Raw genomic sequence first — 18,433 nt, 5'->3', positions numbered from 1 at the left:
CTACGTTCACCAAATTGAATTTGAATTTCTAGGACAGAAGATATGTCGCTCATTACAAATGCACTTGATAAGATCAAAAACCAATCGGATGTGGTCGGAGGATGTGGGGAGGTCCACGTTAGGGCAATTTGTCTTCGAGCCACAAATAGGGCACGCATATCAGCAATCCTATTTTGGTGGCTTGTACATTGAAAAGTCTATATAGTCTAGTAGCCATACAAAAGGATTCACTGGATGATCCACACCTAAAATTATATTAAGTGTCCCCACAACCTCCGGCCAGTACATGTGGAGTTTTGGGCAACGTCCAAATAAGTGTATCAGGGACCCAGAATTACCACATCTAGGACAAGCCGAATCGGCTCCTAAGCCAATAGCACACTAATTCCGGGGTCCTATAGACTTTATGCAAAATAAAAATCTGAGTTAGTCTGTGCGAAGGAGAGATAGACACAGAGGGAAGTACCCTAAGAACCCTTACTAAGCATTGTTAGAATTGGGCCCAATATCCTGTTCCCACTTTACCCTGGCGGGCAAATGTAAATTTATGAAACATGCTCTCTAATAGAGCCAAATAGGTACTGGAGATGAGACCCTTAGTGGAGGTTGCTTGAACTGCTCTATCCAACACTGGGACCGAGGAGCAGCAAACGGGAAGAAGAAAATGGAGTGGAGTATGTAAAGCGTGGCGCAGCTACAAAAAATGATAAAACCACAGAGGGTTCAAAGGAAATTCCGCCATCAGCTGCTCAAAAGATTTAAGTGAACCCTTCTCATATAGCTGTGAGAGAGCAAGAATTCTCACTCATTCCCACCCCCGAAAGCCCTGCAGGGCCGATAACTCGGGGAGCCTGTCATTACCCCAAATAGGGGTATATTTAGTGAGGGAAGAAGCCCCCAGTACCTTCTTGAGAGTCGCACAGCTTGAGCAACAGCACAATAGCGGACATGCTGGAAAAAAAAACCCCCGCTATCCCCTATCCCCTCCAGGGCAAGCAGCGGGGGAGTGTCCCTGAAACACAAGAGAAACTAAGCGATATGAGGCAGTAGCTGAGGCCTCAGCATCCCACAGTGCAATTTGCTGCAAGAAAATAAATTCTCAGATTTGGAGCCGCTAAACCCCCAGCCTCCTTCTACTGTAGAGCAGTTTGAACAGTTGAATGACAAGGGGCTGGGCTTAATCCCGGCTTACAGAGAAGATATGGCCCCAACAGATGTAAAAGAACTGACCTAGGGTTTGCATTTTTTACCAGGGCTGTTGGCTTACACAATTTGTACCTGACAGTTTCACTTAAAATTTTAAATAGAAGCAGAAAGGCAATTGCTTGTGTAAAGCATACTTGCTATTATATTGTCTACATGTGGATTTTCATTTTGTAATAGATTTACATGAAGCAGCACCATGATTTACAATTTCTTCATCTGAATTTGGAATCCAATGATAAAACACAGACAGATGCAGATGCCAGGTAAGTAATAATACCCCTTAGTTGCCTCAGTTATACACCATAACAATTGTGCTCAGTCCAGCTCAGCTTCTGTAAATGGGCAAAGTAAGTAGGTCCGGTATGGGTACACTCCTTTCTCACTGCGCTTGAGCACTATAGTGAGTACTTCATTCACTAATGACTAGATGTAGAACATTTAAATTTGGTCAAAGAGACCCTGTCTCCAACATACTGTAGATTTTCTGGTGCATTGCAGGCATTAAAGACTTGCTACAGTGTCTGACACAAACCAAAATAAATGCAATATCAAATATTTGCCAATATAGATAACTACAACAATTTGTGAAAAAAAACCCTGTAATAGTATTGTCTGGCTGTTGCTTTGGTACTTCCAGGCACTGACCCAGAACAAAGATAAAGCATGTGACACAGAGTGAAATCGGAATACCGGATCTGCATATTTGTTCAGGTTATTGACTATGAAAGTACTGATGCCAAAGGACCACTATGACCTTCAGGCAACTAGAACATTTTCACAAGGAAATCAGCTATAGCAGCATATAGGTTTTTCTTATAGGATGCAAAACAACCAATTAAATACGTCTGTTTATTTTTTTCATAGCAATAAGAGGAAAGGGGTTGGATTTAAATGTATTTGCAGAAGCTTGTGGGAAAAATCTATAGCTTCCTATTTGCAGTACATATTCAAAGCAGCGGATATGTGTGCTGCTGAATTTAACCTGACAAAATGTACAAAGACAAGATACCAAGGAGTTTGTTTTCTGCATACTTCAATTGTACTTCATTGCTAGACAGAGGGGCGATGGGTTTCTTTTTTTATAAGAAAACTATGTAGGTTGGCTTAGTTGAACACACGACTTTGAATGCTTATGATCACTAATGTACTTTTTTTTTTTTACTCCATTTTTACTTCTATAGTTGTGTTTAAAAGTAGTTTCCATACCCTGGCAGAAATTGTGAAATTTTGGCATTTATATTGAAAATGACTAATCATGCCAAAAAAATGTCTTTTATTCAAGGATAGTTAACACATGAAGCCATTTATTATCACATAGTTTTTTTTGGCTCCTTTTTAAAGTCATAATGATAACAGAAATCGCCCAAATTGCCCTGATAAAAAGTTTACATACCCTGGAATGTTTGGCCTTGGTACAGACACGGAAGGTGGCACACACAAGTTAAAATGGCTATTAAAGGTTGATTTCCCACATCTGTGGCTTCTTAAATCGCAATTGGTGTCTGTGTATAAATGGTCAATGGAGTTGTTAGCTCTCACATGGATGCACTAAGCAGGCTAGATACTAAGCCAGCCTTTCTCAGCCAACACCAGTGTGCCGTCAGAGGTTCTCAGGTGTGCCGCGGGGTCAGGTGAGCCCAATCTCCCGATCTCCTGCTGAACTGTACATCGACACTGTGAGGAGCTCCGTCAACCTCAGCAAAGTGAAATAAAGTGCAGGGGAATGTGCTGTGCTCTCTGCTTCCCCCTACAGTGCAGTACCCGGCTGAATGAGGAAACTGGAAAGGTACTGTGCTAGAAGCTAGATTTGTTTTAAAATGGGTTTGTGCATGTGTGTGTCTGACTGTGTGTGTGTGTGTGTGTGCGCATATGTCTGTAATGTGTGTGTGTGTGTGTGTGTGTGTGTCTGTGTGTGTGTGTATGTGTGTGTGTTACTTTTAATCCTGACCCCCCATTCCTGTACCATCAGAACTGCTTTTGTAGGGCTTGCTAGTGATAGCAGCAAGGACTGCTTCTCCTTTGAAAAGTAACCAATGCACAGATCGCATTTCAGAGGCATTTGACAGGCGGTAAAGAGGCATTATGTTGCCTCCTCGCCACCTGTTTTAATGCAACATCACTACACCACAACTGTGCAATGCACACAGTTGCAGGGTAGTTGCAGTGCAGCCCCATTCACCCTGGGTATACCTCCAGCTGCAGCCACAGCATGTGTACACCCCCAGCTGCTGTCTATGCAGCTAAAGAGGGAGAAGTTGGGGGTGGTAAACAGCTTAACCATGTGGTTTTACCACCCCTCCAACCTGACATGTGAACAAGCCCTTGGTTTACATCTGTGTGGCTGCGTGTAGGGCAGCCCATTCATTTCAATGTGCTTCCCTACCCACAAAAAATGCAGGGAAAGAAGTCCCCGACCTTTTTTTTAAAAATTGCACTGCACCAAAAGCACCCCACATTTTCCAATGTGTGGGGTACCATTAAGAATTAATGGCACCCCTAAAGAGCAGAGCATTTGTCTGTGTTTTAGGAATGAGTGCGATTTTGCGCATGTTCCGCGACACACAGTAACGTGAACTAAGCCTTGGACTGGGGTGCCTCAAGACTGAAAATACTTTTTAAGGGTGCCCCGACTTAAAAAAGGTTGAGAAACACTGTACTAAGCCATAGGGAGCAGAAAAGAACAGTCAAAAGACCTGCGTAACAAGGTAATGAAACTTACAAAGATGGAAAAGGATATAAAAAGATATCCAAAGCCTTGAATATGCCAGTCAGTACGGTTCAATCATTTAATAAGAAGTGGAAAATTTGGGGATCTCTTGATACCAAGCCAAGGTCAGGTAGATCAAGAAAGATTTCAGCCACAACTGCCACAGGAATTGTTCGGGAAACAAAGAAAAATTACAGGCTGCTCTGGAAAAAAGATGGTGTGGTTGCTTTTAAGGAGCACAATACGATGATACATGAACGAAGAAGAGCTGCATGGTCAAGTTGCCAGAAAGAAGCCTTTACTGCACAAGTTCCACAAAAAAGCCTGGTTACAATATGCCCAACAACACCTTGACACGCCTCATTGGGCATTTTTGTGGCATTGACGCAGTAAAGGCTTCCTTCTGGCAACTCAACCATGCAGCTCTTCTTTTTTTTTTTTTTTTTTTTTTTCTTCAAGTATCATTGAATTGTGCTCCTTAAAAACAACCACGCTGTCTTTTTGGAGAGCCTGTATTTCTCCTGAGGTTACCAGTGGGTTTTTCTTTGTATCCTGGGCAATTCTTCCGCCAGTTGTGGCTGCAATCTTTCTTGATCTACCTGACCTTGGCTTGGTATCAAAAGAGTTTCCACTTCTTAATACGGGATCAAACAGTACTGACTGGCATATTCAAGGCTTTGGGTATGTTTTTATATTCTTTTCCATCTTTCTAAGGTTTCATTACTTTTGTTATGCAGGTCTTTTGACTGTTCTTTTCTACCTCCTCATTGCTCAGTGTCTAGCCTGCTTAGAGCATCCAAGTGAGAGCTAACAAACTCATTGACTATTTATACACAGACACTAATTGTGATTTAAAAAGCCACAAATGTGAGAAAATAACCTTCAGCCCTGTTTCACACATGTGCGGTGCGAATTGAAGCTCAGGTTTCACTGGGGAGATAAAAATCTCCTGTTCAAAGGATCCATTGCGTTTTTGCTCAGTATCAGAGAGCAGGGAAAGGGGGAGGGAGGGGGGGAAGGGGGAGATGTAGTGAGGAGAAGTAGAAATTCCTTGTTCAGAACGTAATGCATCTGCGAATCAGATGCGTTCCCATAGGAGATAATAGGCTTGTAGTTCGCACCGCAATGCCCAAAAAACGCACACGTTTTTTGTGCAATGCGCAGTGCGAATGCAACGCACATATGTGAACCAGATGCATTCATATGAATGTATTTTAAAATGTCCTGCGAATTAGATGCGGTGTAAGCCGCATCTAATTCGCATAGGTGTGAACCCGGGATAAATTGTCATTTTTAACCTGTGTATGCCACCTTCTGTGTCTGTACCAAGGCCAAACATTCCTGGGTATGTAAACTTTTTATCAGGGCCATTTGGGTGATTTCTGTTATTATGATTTTAAAAAGGATTCATCAAACTGTGATAATAAATGGCTTCATGTGATCATTATCCTTAAATAAAATAGTTTTTTGGCATGATCAGTCATATTTTCAATATTCAAGACGAAATTTCACAATTTCAGCCAGGGTATGCAAACTTTTGAGCTCAACTGTATATACAACACATGTCTAGTCATTGAATTATTTTGTGTGTGTATATGCAATGGGGTTGATTTACTAAAGGCAGATATACTGTGCACTGCAAGTGCACTTGCTCCAGAGCTTAGTAAATGAGGTAAAGCTTCACTTTGCAAAGAATACACAATCACACGCAAGGAAAATAAAAAACAGGACTTTTGCTTGTACATGATTGGATGATAGAAATCAGCAGAGCTTCCCCTCTGATCTAGACCAAATGCACATAAAGTACACAGTATATTTGTATATATATATATAAAATGAATTTCCTGGCCTTGCGTCGCCACACAATGGCTTAACGCCATTGTGTGCTGACGTAAGGATAGGCCAGGAAAGGAAAATTACAGTAAGTATCTGATAACAACAATTTTCAGTTTTCCTGGCCTTGCCTCACGTCAGCACACAATGGCATTAACCCATGTTGTGTGAATGTGAGGCTAGGCCAGCAAAGAAAAATGACGGTAAGTATCTGATAAGAATTTTCCATTATCTTCATTATATTGAACATTGTTACATTTTATTTCAAAGTCAGTAGGTTAAGATTCAGGAACCTTTTTTATGCTGATGGGTTTTTTTTTTTTAGAATTAATTTTTGACTGTTTACCTGTTAGTACATCAGGTAAGCTATACACTGAAAATGTGATGCAGCTTCTATTGTGTTTTTATGCCTGTAGTCATTACTGGACATTTAATAAAAAAGCTTTGACTGTTTTTAAGGAAAATTTAAGCTATTGTTGGCTTTGTATTTAGTTTGTCTTTAAGAATATTATGGACATGACACTACCATTTTTCTTCCCCAAGCAGTGGTCCATTGAACCTCAGTTCTTTGGTCTCTGATGAAAGAGAGGAGTTCATTGGAAGCCCTCAAAGCCTCCATTCCAACTTCTTATCAGACCTGAAGGCTCCATTGATGCAGTCAAGCCTAAAAGACTCAGGACCTTTGAAATGGCAAGTCAGTATTTTGGCGTGTGCATTAAATATCGATTTGTTTTTAATCACTTGCAGTCATATTCGCAATAAAAAACTGGTTGAAATTGCTACTTGTATGGCCAGGTTAATCAAAAGTACTTCTTTTTTTTTTTTTTTTTTCTCTTTAGAAAGTAGGTGTTTATTGGTCAGACAGTACAATATACCATCAACGCATTTTGTGGTATTAATGTGGCCACTTCATCAGGACAGGTGTAAGAACACCTTAGACTGGGTTCACACTGTCTTCGGCCACGGCTCGCAGCAGGGGTCCCTTGTGTCCCTGTTCCCTGTTTTCAGGAATGAATCGGGCCTGCATTTTTGCCTGAAACAGAACCCAAGACGGACAGGACCCTTCTGCAGTCCGCTCCGCGGTCGCCCTGGAGATATGTGAATTGGCTCCAATGAGAGCCAGTCAGTCTCCTGTCATGCGAATTGGATGCTGAGAAACCCAGTGTGAATCCAGCCTTAGGCTTCATGTACACGGGACGTTTTTATAACCTCTCCTGAATGATTTAACTTGACAGATAGTAACCCACATTTAAACCGTCCGTTTTTGCCGCATTTACTATTTTAGAAGTATTTTAAAGAAAAAATGTGTTTTGTTTTTTTTTTAATAGCCAAAAATTAAACGCCTGTACACGAAATGTGGCTAAACGTGAGTTACCGCATTTAGCCTCATTTAGAAGCGTTTTGGCGCTTGAAATGCCTCTAAACTCAGATTGTGAACCCATTTTTTTGCTTTCCAAAAAAAGCCTCTAAACTCAGCTCTCTATAAACGACTGTAAACTACCCTGTGTACATGTACTGATAAGATAACATAGAGGAGAGTTCATTAACAGCTGAAAAAAATGACCAACTGCTCCTCAAACGTCCGTTTACCAGCATCAGTGTACACGAGGCCTTAGGGGTGCAGGGCTTGTGTGCACAGCTGCAGCCTAATACTTCCTGCTATTTGGAGCCAATTCATGCACAGTGGCATAGGGATAATTCACTCTCAGCGCATTTTCCAGATTCCAAATTTGCTTCATCAGACTTAGAGGAAGATATGTCAAAAATACATCCCACAAGTCATCCATTGGACTTAAACCTACCCTGTATATGGGGGAAGCCACAAACAAGTCCCTGAATACCATGCTTTTTTTATAATATTTTAGTGGTCACTCTCCAGCACCAATAGCCACATGGACAAATGTATTTTGTAATTTTAAACAAACTAGGTAGCAGCCGTGAAATCAATACTCTAAAACAATAATCAATGTTGTCTGATGCTAGAATGAAATATAAACTATAAAAACATGAGCAGCGCTACAGAAAGTGAATGTAATGTATGAAAATTAGTACAAATAAATGAGGATCAATAGTCCATGATGGACCAAAATTAACAATAATTAAGAATATAAGTGCCAAAAAAGTGACATAAAAAGGGTGGTAACAACATAAAAGGGTAGTAAAAATGAGTCCCAACAGTGAAGATGTGGAAACAATGAAGACTCCGTGGAAAAACTCATCCAAACAAATGAAAGGTTACACCAATAGCGATTTGTGAGAAGATCCACCACCGCATGTGCTAAACACTTACTAGATGGCAAGCTTTGGATAGCTTGTAAGTACCCTGACAATCAATGGTAAGCAGCGTCACACCACGGCTTCAAAATGAAGGGCCAAAAACAGCAGCAGCAGCATGATACTGAGAGGGAGACCTGTTGTATAAGACTCCTCCATGTAAGAATGTACATCACTTTCTGAATCGCCCATTGGATGGCGCAACCCTGTATGTTTTTGGCCCTTCATTGAGAAGCCGTGGTGTGACGCTGCTTACCATTGATTGTCAGGCTACTTACAAGCTATCCAAAGCTTGCCATCTGGTAAGCGTTTAGCACATACGGTGGTGGATCTTCTCACAAATCGCTATTGGTGTGACCGATTTACCTCACCTTTTATTTGTTTGGATGAGTTTTTCCACGGAGTCTTCATTGTTTCCACATCTTCACTGTTGGGACTAATTTTTACTACCCTTTTATGTTGTTACCACCCTTTTTATGTCACTTATTTTTTTTTTGGCACTTATATTGTTAATTATTGTTAATTTTGGTCCATCATGGACTCTTGATCCTTTATTTGTACTAATTTTCATACATTACATTCACTTTCTGTAGCGCTGCTCACGTTTTTATAGTTACTGTTTGATTTGTGTATATCTCACATTTTTGAGCTGCAGATGTTTTGTATTATTTCTTCCCTATCAGGTAGCGCGGTACATACATTTTTTCTGTTCTACATAGAATGAAATATAGCTGATTTCAACCTTTTTTGATACACTTTGAGATTATTTTACATTTAGGTGATCAGTTTGACATGTATATCTAATAAATGTAAAAAAAATCCCTTTTTAATGAGTGGATACTAAAGCCAAAGAAAAGACTGTCTCATATTTTCTTCAGCAATCAGGGTTGATAGATTAGACGTCAGGAAGTTGCTACTGATAGTGCCTGATTAACAACATAAATATAGAACATTTATAACTCATTTCACAAATGATTGAAGTATGCAGCATTTTCCTACATGCATGTGTTTGTATGCAGTTGGTTGTTTTCTATAAAAATCACTTTTTTCTCTTTGTTTAGTTGGTAGCAGTCTGTTAAAGATTATGCCAGGGTTTTCTGCCCTTAGAGTGACTCTGTCGCTAAAATAAGAATAGTCAACAATGTGCTCCCTGCAAAGAAAATCTTTATTACTGGTCTCTCCTGTTTCCCACGTGGCCAATTGTTGCTAAATTACAGAGAAGTCACTGCTGGAAGAATCCTTTTAAATCTGACACTTCCGGGATCACCAGCCATGTGCTGTGGTTCCTCCAGCCAGCCCCTACATCAATACAGGACACAATAGTAATGTAGGAGACTTCAGTAGGAACCATAGCACTCAGTTGCTAAAAGGACACTAGCTTCTATTTGGCATCGATAGTGGAGCCACTAAAGTGATGCAGTAAAATACAGATTTTATTAGAAATAAAAAGATTAAATGACTAGTTTAGATTCTGTAGTACTAGTATGCATAAACTAGATTATGCAAAGCAGCAGACTTTGTACCCATAAAGAATCCTGATGGTGAGCTTCCTATAATGTCTCTGTGGTGTTTATGTGGTTGCACGTGCTTCCCAGCCATCTGTTGGTGGCACTGCCCTTCTATGCATACAGCCAGTTGCCTTGACCTTGTTTATCCTTGTAAAGCGCCCTGTAGTTTGTGTGCTATAAACAAATGAGGACTCGCAGCTTGCAGAACGTTATGAGTGGCACATTGCTAGCAGATAACCATCTGTGTGTCATGGTCTACTTTACTATATTGTCTATCATGTAGTTTATTGTTAATCATTTACCTCCTTTGTTTACTTGGTTGCCAAATTCATGATATGATCATGCAAAATCAAACCACTGAATTATTCCAGATAGGGACCTAATGTGCGTATGCAGGTATGTTTTCCACAGTCTTTATCAGATTATCTAACTAAAGTTTCATAGGTACTTTTCAGATTAAAGAGGAATGAAGACCATACAAATAGTTTATAATAACCCATAAATAAACTGATAGTTTCATAGTTCTGACATGTAAAGGACATTTACAATAGCAAGATTTTTATTTTTTGTAATAAATGGAACTGCAACATAAGAGAAAGTGCTGTATCCCGCAGTCAGAACAACTTTTATTTTTGTTCAAGAGATAATATTAAACATAGGATAAGGTTTTTTTGCCTTTCTCTGGATTGACTGTGGGTTTGGGATTTCTATTTATTTATCTTTTTTCTATTAGTTGAACTAAATGGACATGTGTCTTTTTTATTTATTATTATTATTACTATTATTATATATATATTTTTTTTTTACCTGACTATTAGGCCACTTTTCAAATTCTCAAAAAAAAAAAAAAAAAACACTTTAACTCCTGCAGCTGATGTTGAGCAATACAGGGGCCCACTTGTAACTGCAGCTAAAGAGGTAACTTGCAGCTAAACCAGTCAAACTGAAAAGGAGGCTGCAACTACTCAAGATTTAAAAATAAATACATTGCTTATTTTTGTTCACTGTGTGTTGTATAGATCGGCTGGCTAAATGAAATACATTTCCTCCTAATTTTGCAGCTTAATACTGCAGGAAATGGTTTATTGCCACTTTCGCTTGGATAAAATGCCATAAGTTGCAATTGTTACTATAATACCCTACCCACCGCCACTCATCTCTTTAGGAGTATCTCAATTCCAAGAGGTGAAGGCGGGCATTCTGATCGCATGACTGCTGTGATTGGCTAATAATTATTCTAGCCCCAAGAATCTGGGTACAAATTACCGACTAGGTGTTATAAGACTCCAGATCCCTTCCACACAATGTACCCACATTGCCCTCCTGTGTGTTGGAAATGCAAACTCCTACTTACATTTTGGGAATGCTCTGTTTTGAGCAATTTTTGGAAAGCATTTTTGGGGTCATAAACTTATTGAGTGAGAGCCCAGTAACCTTTCTACTGCATGGTCACTCTCTCTCCACTAAAAAATAAATATAGCAGTTCATTATTGATCCATTTACTGAATGCTGCACAGGCTTGCATTCTAGCCTTGTGGAAACAGTAACCCCCCCTCAGAATCAGTGAGACTGTGCAAAAGGAACACCTTGCAGTATTCTTCTATCATCAAGATAAAACATTTAGGAAAACTTGGCTAGAGTTCTAGCTCCTTTCACCTTTCCTGTGTTCTTCCTTCTTTTTTACGCTGCTCTCCTACCATGTTCAGGAGATCACTCAGCCCAGCCATCATTCACAGAACACCTTGTATTTTTTTCAATGAATACAAGGTGTTCTCTGATTAGACGAGGTAGTGAGCATGATTTAATTGCCCTACCTCTTCATCTACATTGAAAAAAATACAAGATGTTCTGTGAATGGTTTCCATGCTGAGTAAGCAACCCCCCTATGATCAGTATGCAGAAGGGCAGCCATACAGCGGTGATCACTGTAGTAGCAGCAACTACTACAATGATTCTCTACTTTATGGTAAAGAATATTACTGATTTTGTTTATTATTGTTCCTTTATAGCAAAATATGTGCTCACCAACAATGAAACTGCAGCGTTTGTTAGTGGAGTCTCGACAGCTTGTGGCAGATATTGAGCTTGGCGGTCTGCTTTCTACCCCATACTGTGCCTCCAGCCAGCTGGTAAGTCAAAAATGGCAAACAAAATTTTTTTCTGTAGCGTTCACTTTTTCTGGATATAGACATTGAAACCCAAACTACCTTATATACTCATAAGGTAGTATAAGCCGAGTTTTTCAGCACATTTTTTTTGTGCTGAAAGTGCCCCCCTCAGCTTTTACTCGAGTCAAGCACTTTTCTGGTGCAACGAATGACATTTTCCGAACTGATTTCGGGGCCCCATATCTTAGGGCCACTTGGTGCTAGGAACCCCAAATTTGGGGTGGAAACCCAGTGGAACTAGCACTACAACATATCCAAAGCTGGGGTTCCTAGCATCAAGTGGCCCCGAGATATGGGGCCCCAAAATCGGTTCGGAAAATGTCATTCTCTGCTGCAGAAAAGTGCTTGACATTTTCTGAACTAACTTTGGGGCTCCATATCTTGGGGCCCCATATCTTGAGGCTCCATATCTCTGTTGTAGTGCTAGTTCCACTGGGTTTGCATACCAAACTTGGGGTTCCTAGCACTAAGTGGCCCCAAGATATCGGGCCCCAAAGTGGGTCAACTGTTTCCATCTGCAGCAATGTCATTTCAGGACCCTTTGGGTCCGGAGACCCCAAATTTTGGCTGCACCTAGGGGGTATCTAGGAACCCTTAACTACTGAGTTTGAAGTTCGGGGGACCTATGGCTGCAAATGGGCACAGTGAGGCATGCAAATGGGCACAGTGAGGCTGCAAATGGGCATTGTTGACCCTCTTTTCCACTTACAGTAGCTGCGCATTTCTCACCCTAGGCTTATACTCGAGTCAATAAGTTTTCCCAGTTTTTTGTGGAAAAATTAGGTGCCTCGGCTTACATAACCTTCTATCGATAAACTGACCCCTAAAAACCAAAATGCACACCACACTTTTGGGATGTATAAGGTATGCTGGCAATAAATGATGTACTCATGTGGGGTAATTTGAGAAAAAAAAAAATTTAAATTCTGGGGCAATCTTGTAGAATTAATGTAAACAATAAGATCTGCTGTTGCACATGTCAGTAACAGGATAGGTGAAATAAAAACACTTTGCAATGTCCACGTACAGTGAAACTGAGTAAAATGAAATGACATGCAAATATTTTAAATGGAGTGCACTTAGCAGAATCTATGGTGATTTTTGCCATGTAAAGCCTTTCCATAAGGGCTCTTTCACACTATACGTGGTGATCTGCGTTTTTCCACACAGAACAATGCAGGTCACCACTAGGGCACATAGATAACAATTGTTTTCTATGCGATCAATTCCTACAATGCAGCAGTGATGTGTGGTGTGAAAAAATGCAGACATGCTACAATTTTCCCAGCTCATCTGATGGCACCACAGTTCACTGCTGAGCGGAGACTTTAATGGTGTGTAACTTTGTACACCCTCAATTTAAAAAAAGAAAAAAGTGCAGTGCATTTATAAATCATGAACAAAAAAGAAGTCTACTACCAAAAGCAAGGCAAAAAAAATCAATAAAAAGGTATGTGTGTTGAAACTACACACTGGAAAAAAAAAAAAAAAAAAAGCAAAACATCTTGTTTGGGTGGATGTGAATAATAATTTTTCTTGGTGGACAGTGCATGTGGTATTTTTTTTTTTTTTTGTAGTCATTCCATCACAAATAAAATATACTTTTTCAGCTTGTTGCATTTCGAATTAAAGGAAACCATGGAACACCATGTATATACAGTACAGGTCAATTGTTGCATATGTGGAATGGTTTAAGCAGAGGGTAGGGAAACGATGAGTTATTGCTTCGTCTATAATATTGTCTTTAATTTCAATACAGTATAAAGAAGAACGCCCACACCAAGCAAATATCCAAGAGACGGACAGTATTGTCACTAAACATAAGAATTCTGATAGTACATGGTAAGATTTTGGGGACACAAAATAGATCCTATTCCCATGTCAAAGTCTAGGTGATTCTGTCCCTGGAATTCATAGAGTGTAGTAGACGCTCATTAGAAATTGGTCTCACTATCATGTAATAAATGGTGCAACTTGCGACAGTTTCATATAACTGTCTGATGCATATGAATCGTGACCAAATTTTGTCCCAGACAGACTTTTGACTGAAACACAGTACTTACACATGTGACACAATGAACTACACTATGTAATATGTCTTATTAGCCTAATATACTGATGGATATCCAGTGATATGGCAGTATTTATTATTTGATGCAGTCATAGAGAAAGCATGTAAAAGTGTCACACATATACAACTTTCATGATTTTGGTGCAGAACTTTCTGATGCCATAACACAAGAAAAGTGCTATATTCAATCACTGCCTATATGTTTTAAACTGCATTTGATTCAGTACTTTTCTGTGAGCATTTTAAATTACCTGTAACCAACTAATACATGTATTTGGGTAGTTATGATATCTTGGGAAACAGGATTAGGCAGGTTTCTGAAAGGTCACATTATGTGCAATGTTCGACTTATAGAAGATCTATCATTAGAATTTTATTTTGCAGCTCTGTCCCCTATGGGAAGGAGTACATGTAGCAAAAGAAATGCAGAAGGAGAAGGGGACGTGTCAGACTTGGCATTTCTCTTGCCGTTGCTTGTCCTTGGCACCTGCTTCTCCTATTATTTAACTAAAACAGTTCTTTTATCTAGTCATGTTTTTTGGATTTTTATGTCGTCTTGAACATTGTAGAAGCTTCAAGTCCAAGGCAGGCTAACATGCAAATTGTAAACTTCTTGAAGTGTTTAGAGCAGCTCTTCCCTCCCAGGTCCTTCTATTGACCAGTAAGACCGCCAATCGTTAGTGATCTGCCATTATAAAAATTCAAGAGTCAGGAGGGAGTGGGCAAGCTTTTGACAACACTGGGAAGTGTTAAAATTTGCATACTAGAGTATCCCCAGGATTTTAAGCTCCTTGGATACTTTAGAAGACATTGAAAGGTAAGTTATGCCTATATTTGATCTTGGGGCCAGATTAGTCCTATTATACTGACATGTACAGTGGGGATGGAAAGTATTCAGACCCCCTTAAATTTTCCACTCTTTGTTATATTGCAGCCATTTGCTAAAATCATTTAAATTCATTTTTTTCCCTCATTAATGTACACACAGCACCCCATATTAACAGAAAAACACAGAACTGTTGACATTTTTGCCGATTTATTAAAAAAGAAAAACTGAAATATCACATGGTCCTAAGTATTCAGACCCTTTGCTCAGTATTTAGTAGAAGCACCCTTTTGATCTAATACAGCCATGAGTTTTTGGAAAGATGCGACAAGTTTTTCACACCTGGATTTGGGGATCCTCTGCCATTCCTCCTTGCAGATCCTCTCCAGTTCTGTCAGGTTGGATGGTAAACGTTGGTGGACAGACATTTTTAGGTCTCTCCAGAGATGCTCAATTGGGCTTAAGTCAGGGCTCTGGCTGGGCCATTCAAGAACAGTCACGAAGTTGTTGTGAAGCCACTCCTTCATTATTTTAGCTGTGTGCTTAGGGTCATTGTCTTGTTGGAAGGTAAACCTTCGGCCCAGTCTGAGGTCCTGAGCACTCTGGTTGCAATCGAGGGAAAGATAAATGCGGCCAAGTACAGGGATATCCTGGACGAAAACCTTCTCCAGTCGTCCTGTCCCTGCAGCTGAAAAACACCCCCACAGCATGATGCTGCCACCACCATGCTTCACTGTTGGGACTGTATTGGACAGGTGATGAGCAGTGCCTGGTTTTCTCCACACATACCGCTTAGAATTAAGGCCAAAAAGTTCTATCTTGGTCTCATCAGACCAGAGAACCTTTATTTCTCACCATCTTGGAGGCCTTTAGGTGTTTTTAGCAAACTCCATGCGAGCTTTCATGTGTCTTGCACAGAGGAGAGGCTTCCATCGGGCCACTCTGCCATAAAGCCCTGACTAATGGAGGGTTGCAGTGATGGTTGACTTTCTACAACTTTCTCCCATCTCCCGACTGCATCTCTGGAGCTCAGCCACAGTGATCTTTGGGGTCTTCTTTACCTCTCTCACCAAGGCTCTTCTCCCCCGATAGCTCAGTTTGGCCGGACGGCCAGCTCTAGGAATGGTTCTGGTCGTCCCAAACGTCTTCCATTCAAGGATTATAGAGGCCACTGTGCTCTTAGGAACCTTAAGTGCAGAAGAATTTTTTTTGTAACCTTGGCCAGATCTGTGCCTTGCCACAATTCTGTCTCTGAGCTCTTCAGGCAGTTTCTTTGACCTCATGATTCTCATTTGCTCTGACATGCACTGTGAGCTGTAAGATCTTATATAGACAGGTGTGTGGCTTTCCTAATCAAGTCCAATCAGTATAATCAAACACAGCTGGACTCAAATGAAGGTGTAGAACCATCTCGAGGATGATCAGAAGAAATGGACAGCACTTGAGTTAAATATATGAGTGTCACAGCAAAGGGTCTGAATACTTAAGACCATGTGATGTTTCAGTTTTTCTTTTTTAATAAATCTGCAAAAAATGTCGACAATTCTGTTTTTTCTGTCAATATGGAGTGCTGTGTGTACATTAATGAGGAAAAAAATGAACTTAAATGATTTTAGCAAATGGCTGCAATATAACAAAGAGTGAAAAATTTAAGGGGATCTGAATGCTTTCCATCCCCACTATATATTTGATCTTGGGGCCAGAATAGTCTGATTATACTGACATGTATGTGTACGTTTGTCACATATATTTTTTTCTCTTTTCTTAACAGACTTCGACCTTTTACTTTACTCCTATTGTTTAAATGGTCGCACTCTTGTGATGAATGAAGAAACTTGTCACATTGGGTGTTATTCATATGTGTCACCACAGAGCTTTTTATTTGTACAAAAGATTGCAGCGGAGATATTGTACTATTCTTATGCATATATCAATCCTTTATTAAACATTTTGTATTTGTGTAAAACCCATTATTACTTCTATACTGTAACATGTTACCTGTGCAGTTTATAAACTGTACCAAAGGCTTAGATCAGTATTAATAAAAAAATTATTATGAAATGCAAAGCTTGATTTATTTTCAGAAATCCTTAGCAACACTTTTTCTGGAAGGGTAATATGTGCACTTTCTGAGCCAGGACAGAGTCTTAAAGTGGCTGTAAACCCTTTTGTTTGTCTTTTATCTATAGGTAAGCCTAGAATAAGGCTTACCTATAGGTAGTGGAAATATCTCCTAAACGTGCGCCGTTTAGGCGATATTTCACTTGTAGTGCACCAATGTCATTATCAGCGCATGCGCTGTGAAGAAACGGACCACCGTGCCGTTTCTTCCCCCAGCGTGTGCCGTGACTGACGGCTTCCGCATGCATGCACGGGAGTGACGTCACGCGACTCCGGCCAGTTACAGAGCCAGAGTCCGCGGCCCCGGAAGGAAGAGGGGCGAAGATGGATGCGGCCTGCACAGGGGACAGCTCGGGCTTCGTTTGCAGGTAAGTGTCATATAATGGGCTAGTATGTGATGCATACTAGCCCATTATGCTTTTCATTTGCAGGCCTTGCGGGGAGCAAAAGATGAAGTAAAACCCATCAGGGTTTACTTCCTCTTTAACACAGCCTTTTAAAGTGATTCTAAAACTAAAAAATATATATACACCTTCCTAAATGCGTATTGTTGGCTTTATTAGAATTGTTTCCTTTAAGAGCAGTTGCCATGTAATTCTGGCATTGCTAGGGTTTCCTTCTCCCAGGTGGGAATGATCTGCAGGCTCTATGAGCTTGTAGATCGTTGCTACCAAAGTGCGCATGCTCCCCTTTTGGCTAAGCAAGCAAGATGTGTAATTGCTATGCATGGCTTACTTACTAGGGGTCACGTGGTTGCTGTTCTCATCCCCGCCCGGTTGGAAGTGGAGCTATTACAGGGTGAAGAGCTACCATTTAGGTATTACAGGCCATTCAGAGCAGAGTGCAGTGGTAGTTAGGGATATAATCTACCCCCTAGGCTTGATTGGCAGCATACTTTCCCCTGAACGGCCTGGGAGGGAGTGTGATAACTAAAGCGACACACAAAATCACAGGACATATGACCTCCTGTGGCTCCGCTCCTCCATCCACTCCCAGGCCATTCTAAAGTTAAAGTAGGAAGAGCAATCACGTGACCAGAGAAAAAAAAAGAAAGCAACTAGATTTTTTAGAAACAAGTGTATTCACACTAGTGGCTGATGGTGTGTGCCCTACCTAGAAAGAGGGGGGTAGGTAACAGAGTTTAGTAACACTTTAAAGTGGTTGTACATCTCAGACATGAAATATGAACAAAGCCTATCCCTCTATAGTGTGTACTTGTCTTAATTAGGAGCACTAAGTGGCAATTATGTCTGCTGCTTTGTTCCTCGGCTATCTGCATGAGTCACTTTTGACAAGTTTTCCTAACACCAAAAGGAAAAAGGTGACAGAGGAGCTCCAGTGCACAGCCTGTGATAACCCCAGCTCTGTTCCTGTGTGCTGTGAGTCCCTTCCCTCCAATCAGCTTTCAGGGCTCTCCTCACTGAGCTCTGCAGAGTGTAACTTCAGCTCTCTTTAGACTGCTGTAGAAAAGAGAAGACTACATAGTTTTATGGGAGTGCCAGAAAATTTAGATGATGGTAAAAGAGGGGGGGGTACCTACATCATTCAAAATGGAAAATTTGGTGGTTGAGGCGGTTGGACTTTAATGGTACCATAATGATAAAGATACACAATTTTATATAAAACAATTTTTTTTTAATTAATTTAACATAGACATATTAAAACCTATATATTTCTAAAATTATATTTCTGTTCAATCAAAGGGAGAGGGGTAAAGCT

General features: G+C 40.3%; 1 protein-coding gene across 1 annotated transcript in view; it reads left to right on the top strand.

Annotated features, from left to right (window-relative positions):
* The window catches only part of CCDC62 (coiled-coil domain containing 62), a 45,415-nt gene extending 28,761 nt beyond the window's left edge, over window positions 1-16,654 (top strand). The window contains 5 exon segments of the mRNA XM_073627488.1: window positions 1,384-1,469; window positions 6,290-6,440; window positions 11,538-11,657; window positions 13,456-13,538; window positions 16,365-16,654. Coding sequence (XP_073483589.1) covers window positions 1,384-1,469; window positions 6,290-6,440; window positions 11,538-11,657; window positions 13,456-13,538; window position 16,365 — 441 coding nt within the window. The 3' untranslated portion in view covers window positions 16,366-16,654.
* Window positions 16,655-18,433: the final 1,779 nt, after the last annotated feature.

The sequence above is a fragment of the Aquarana catesbeiana genome, linkage group LG01 (genome assembly GCF_042186555.1).
Source record: "Aquarana catesbeiana isolate 2022-GZ linkage group LG01, ASM4218655v1, whole genome shotgun sequence".
NCBI lineage: Eukaryota > Metazoa > Chordata > Amphibia > Anura > Ranidae > Aquarana > Aquarana catesbeiana.
This window is presented reverse-complemented; position numbering and strand designations above follow the sequence as displayed.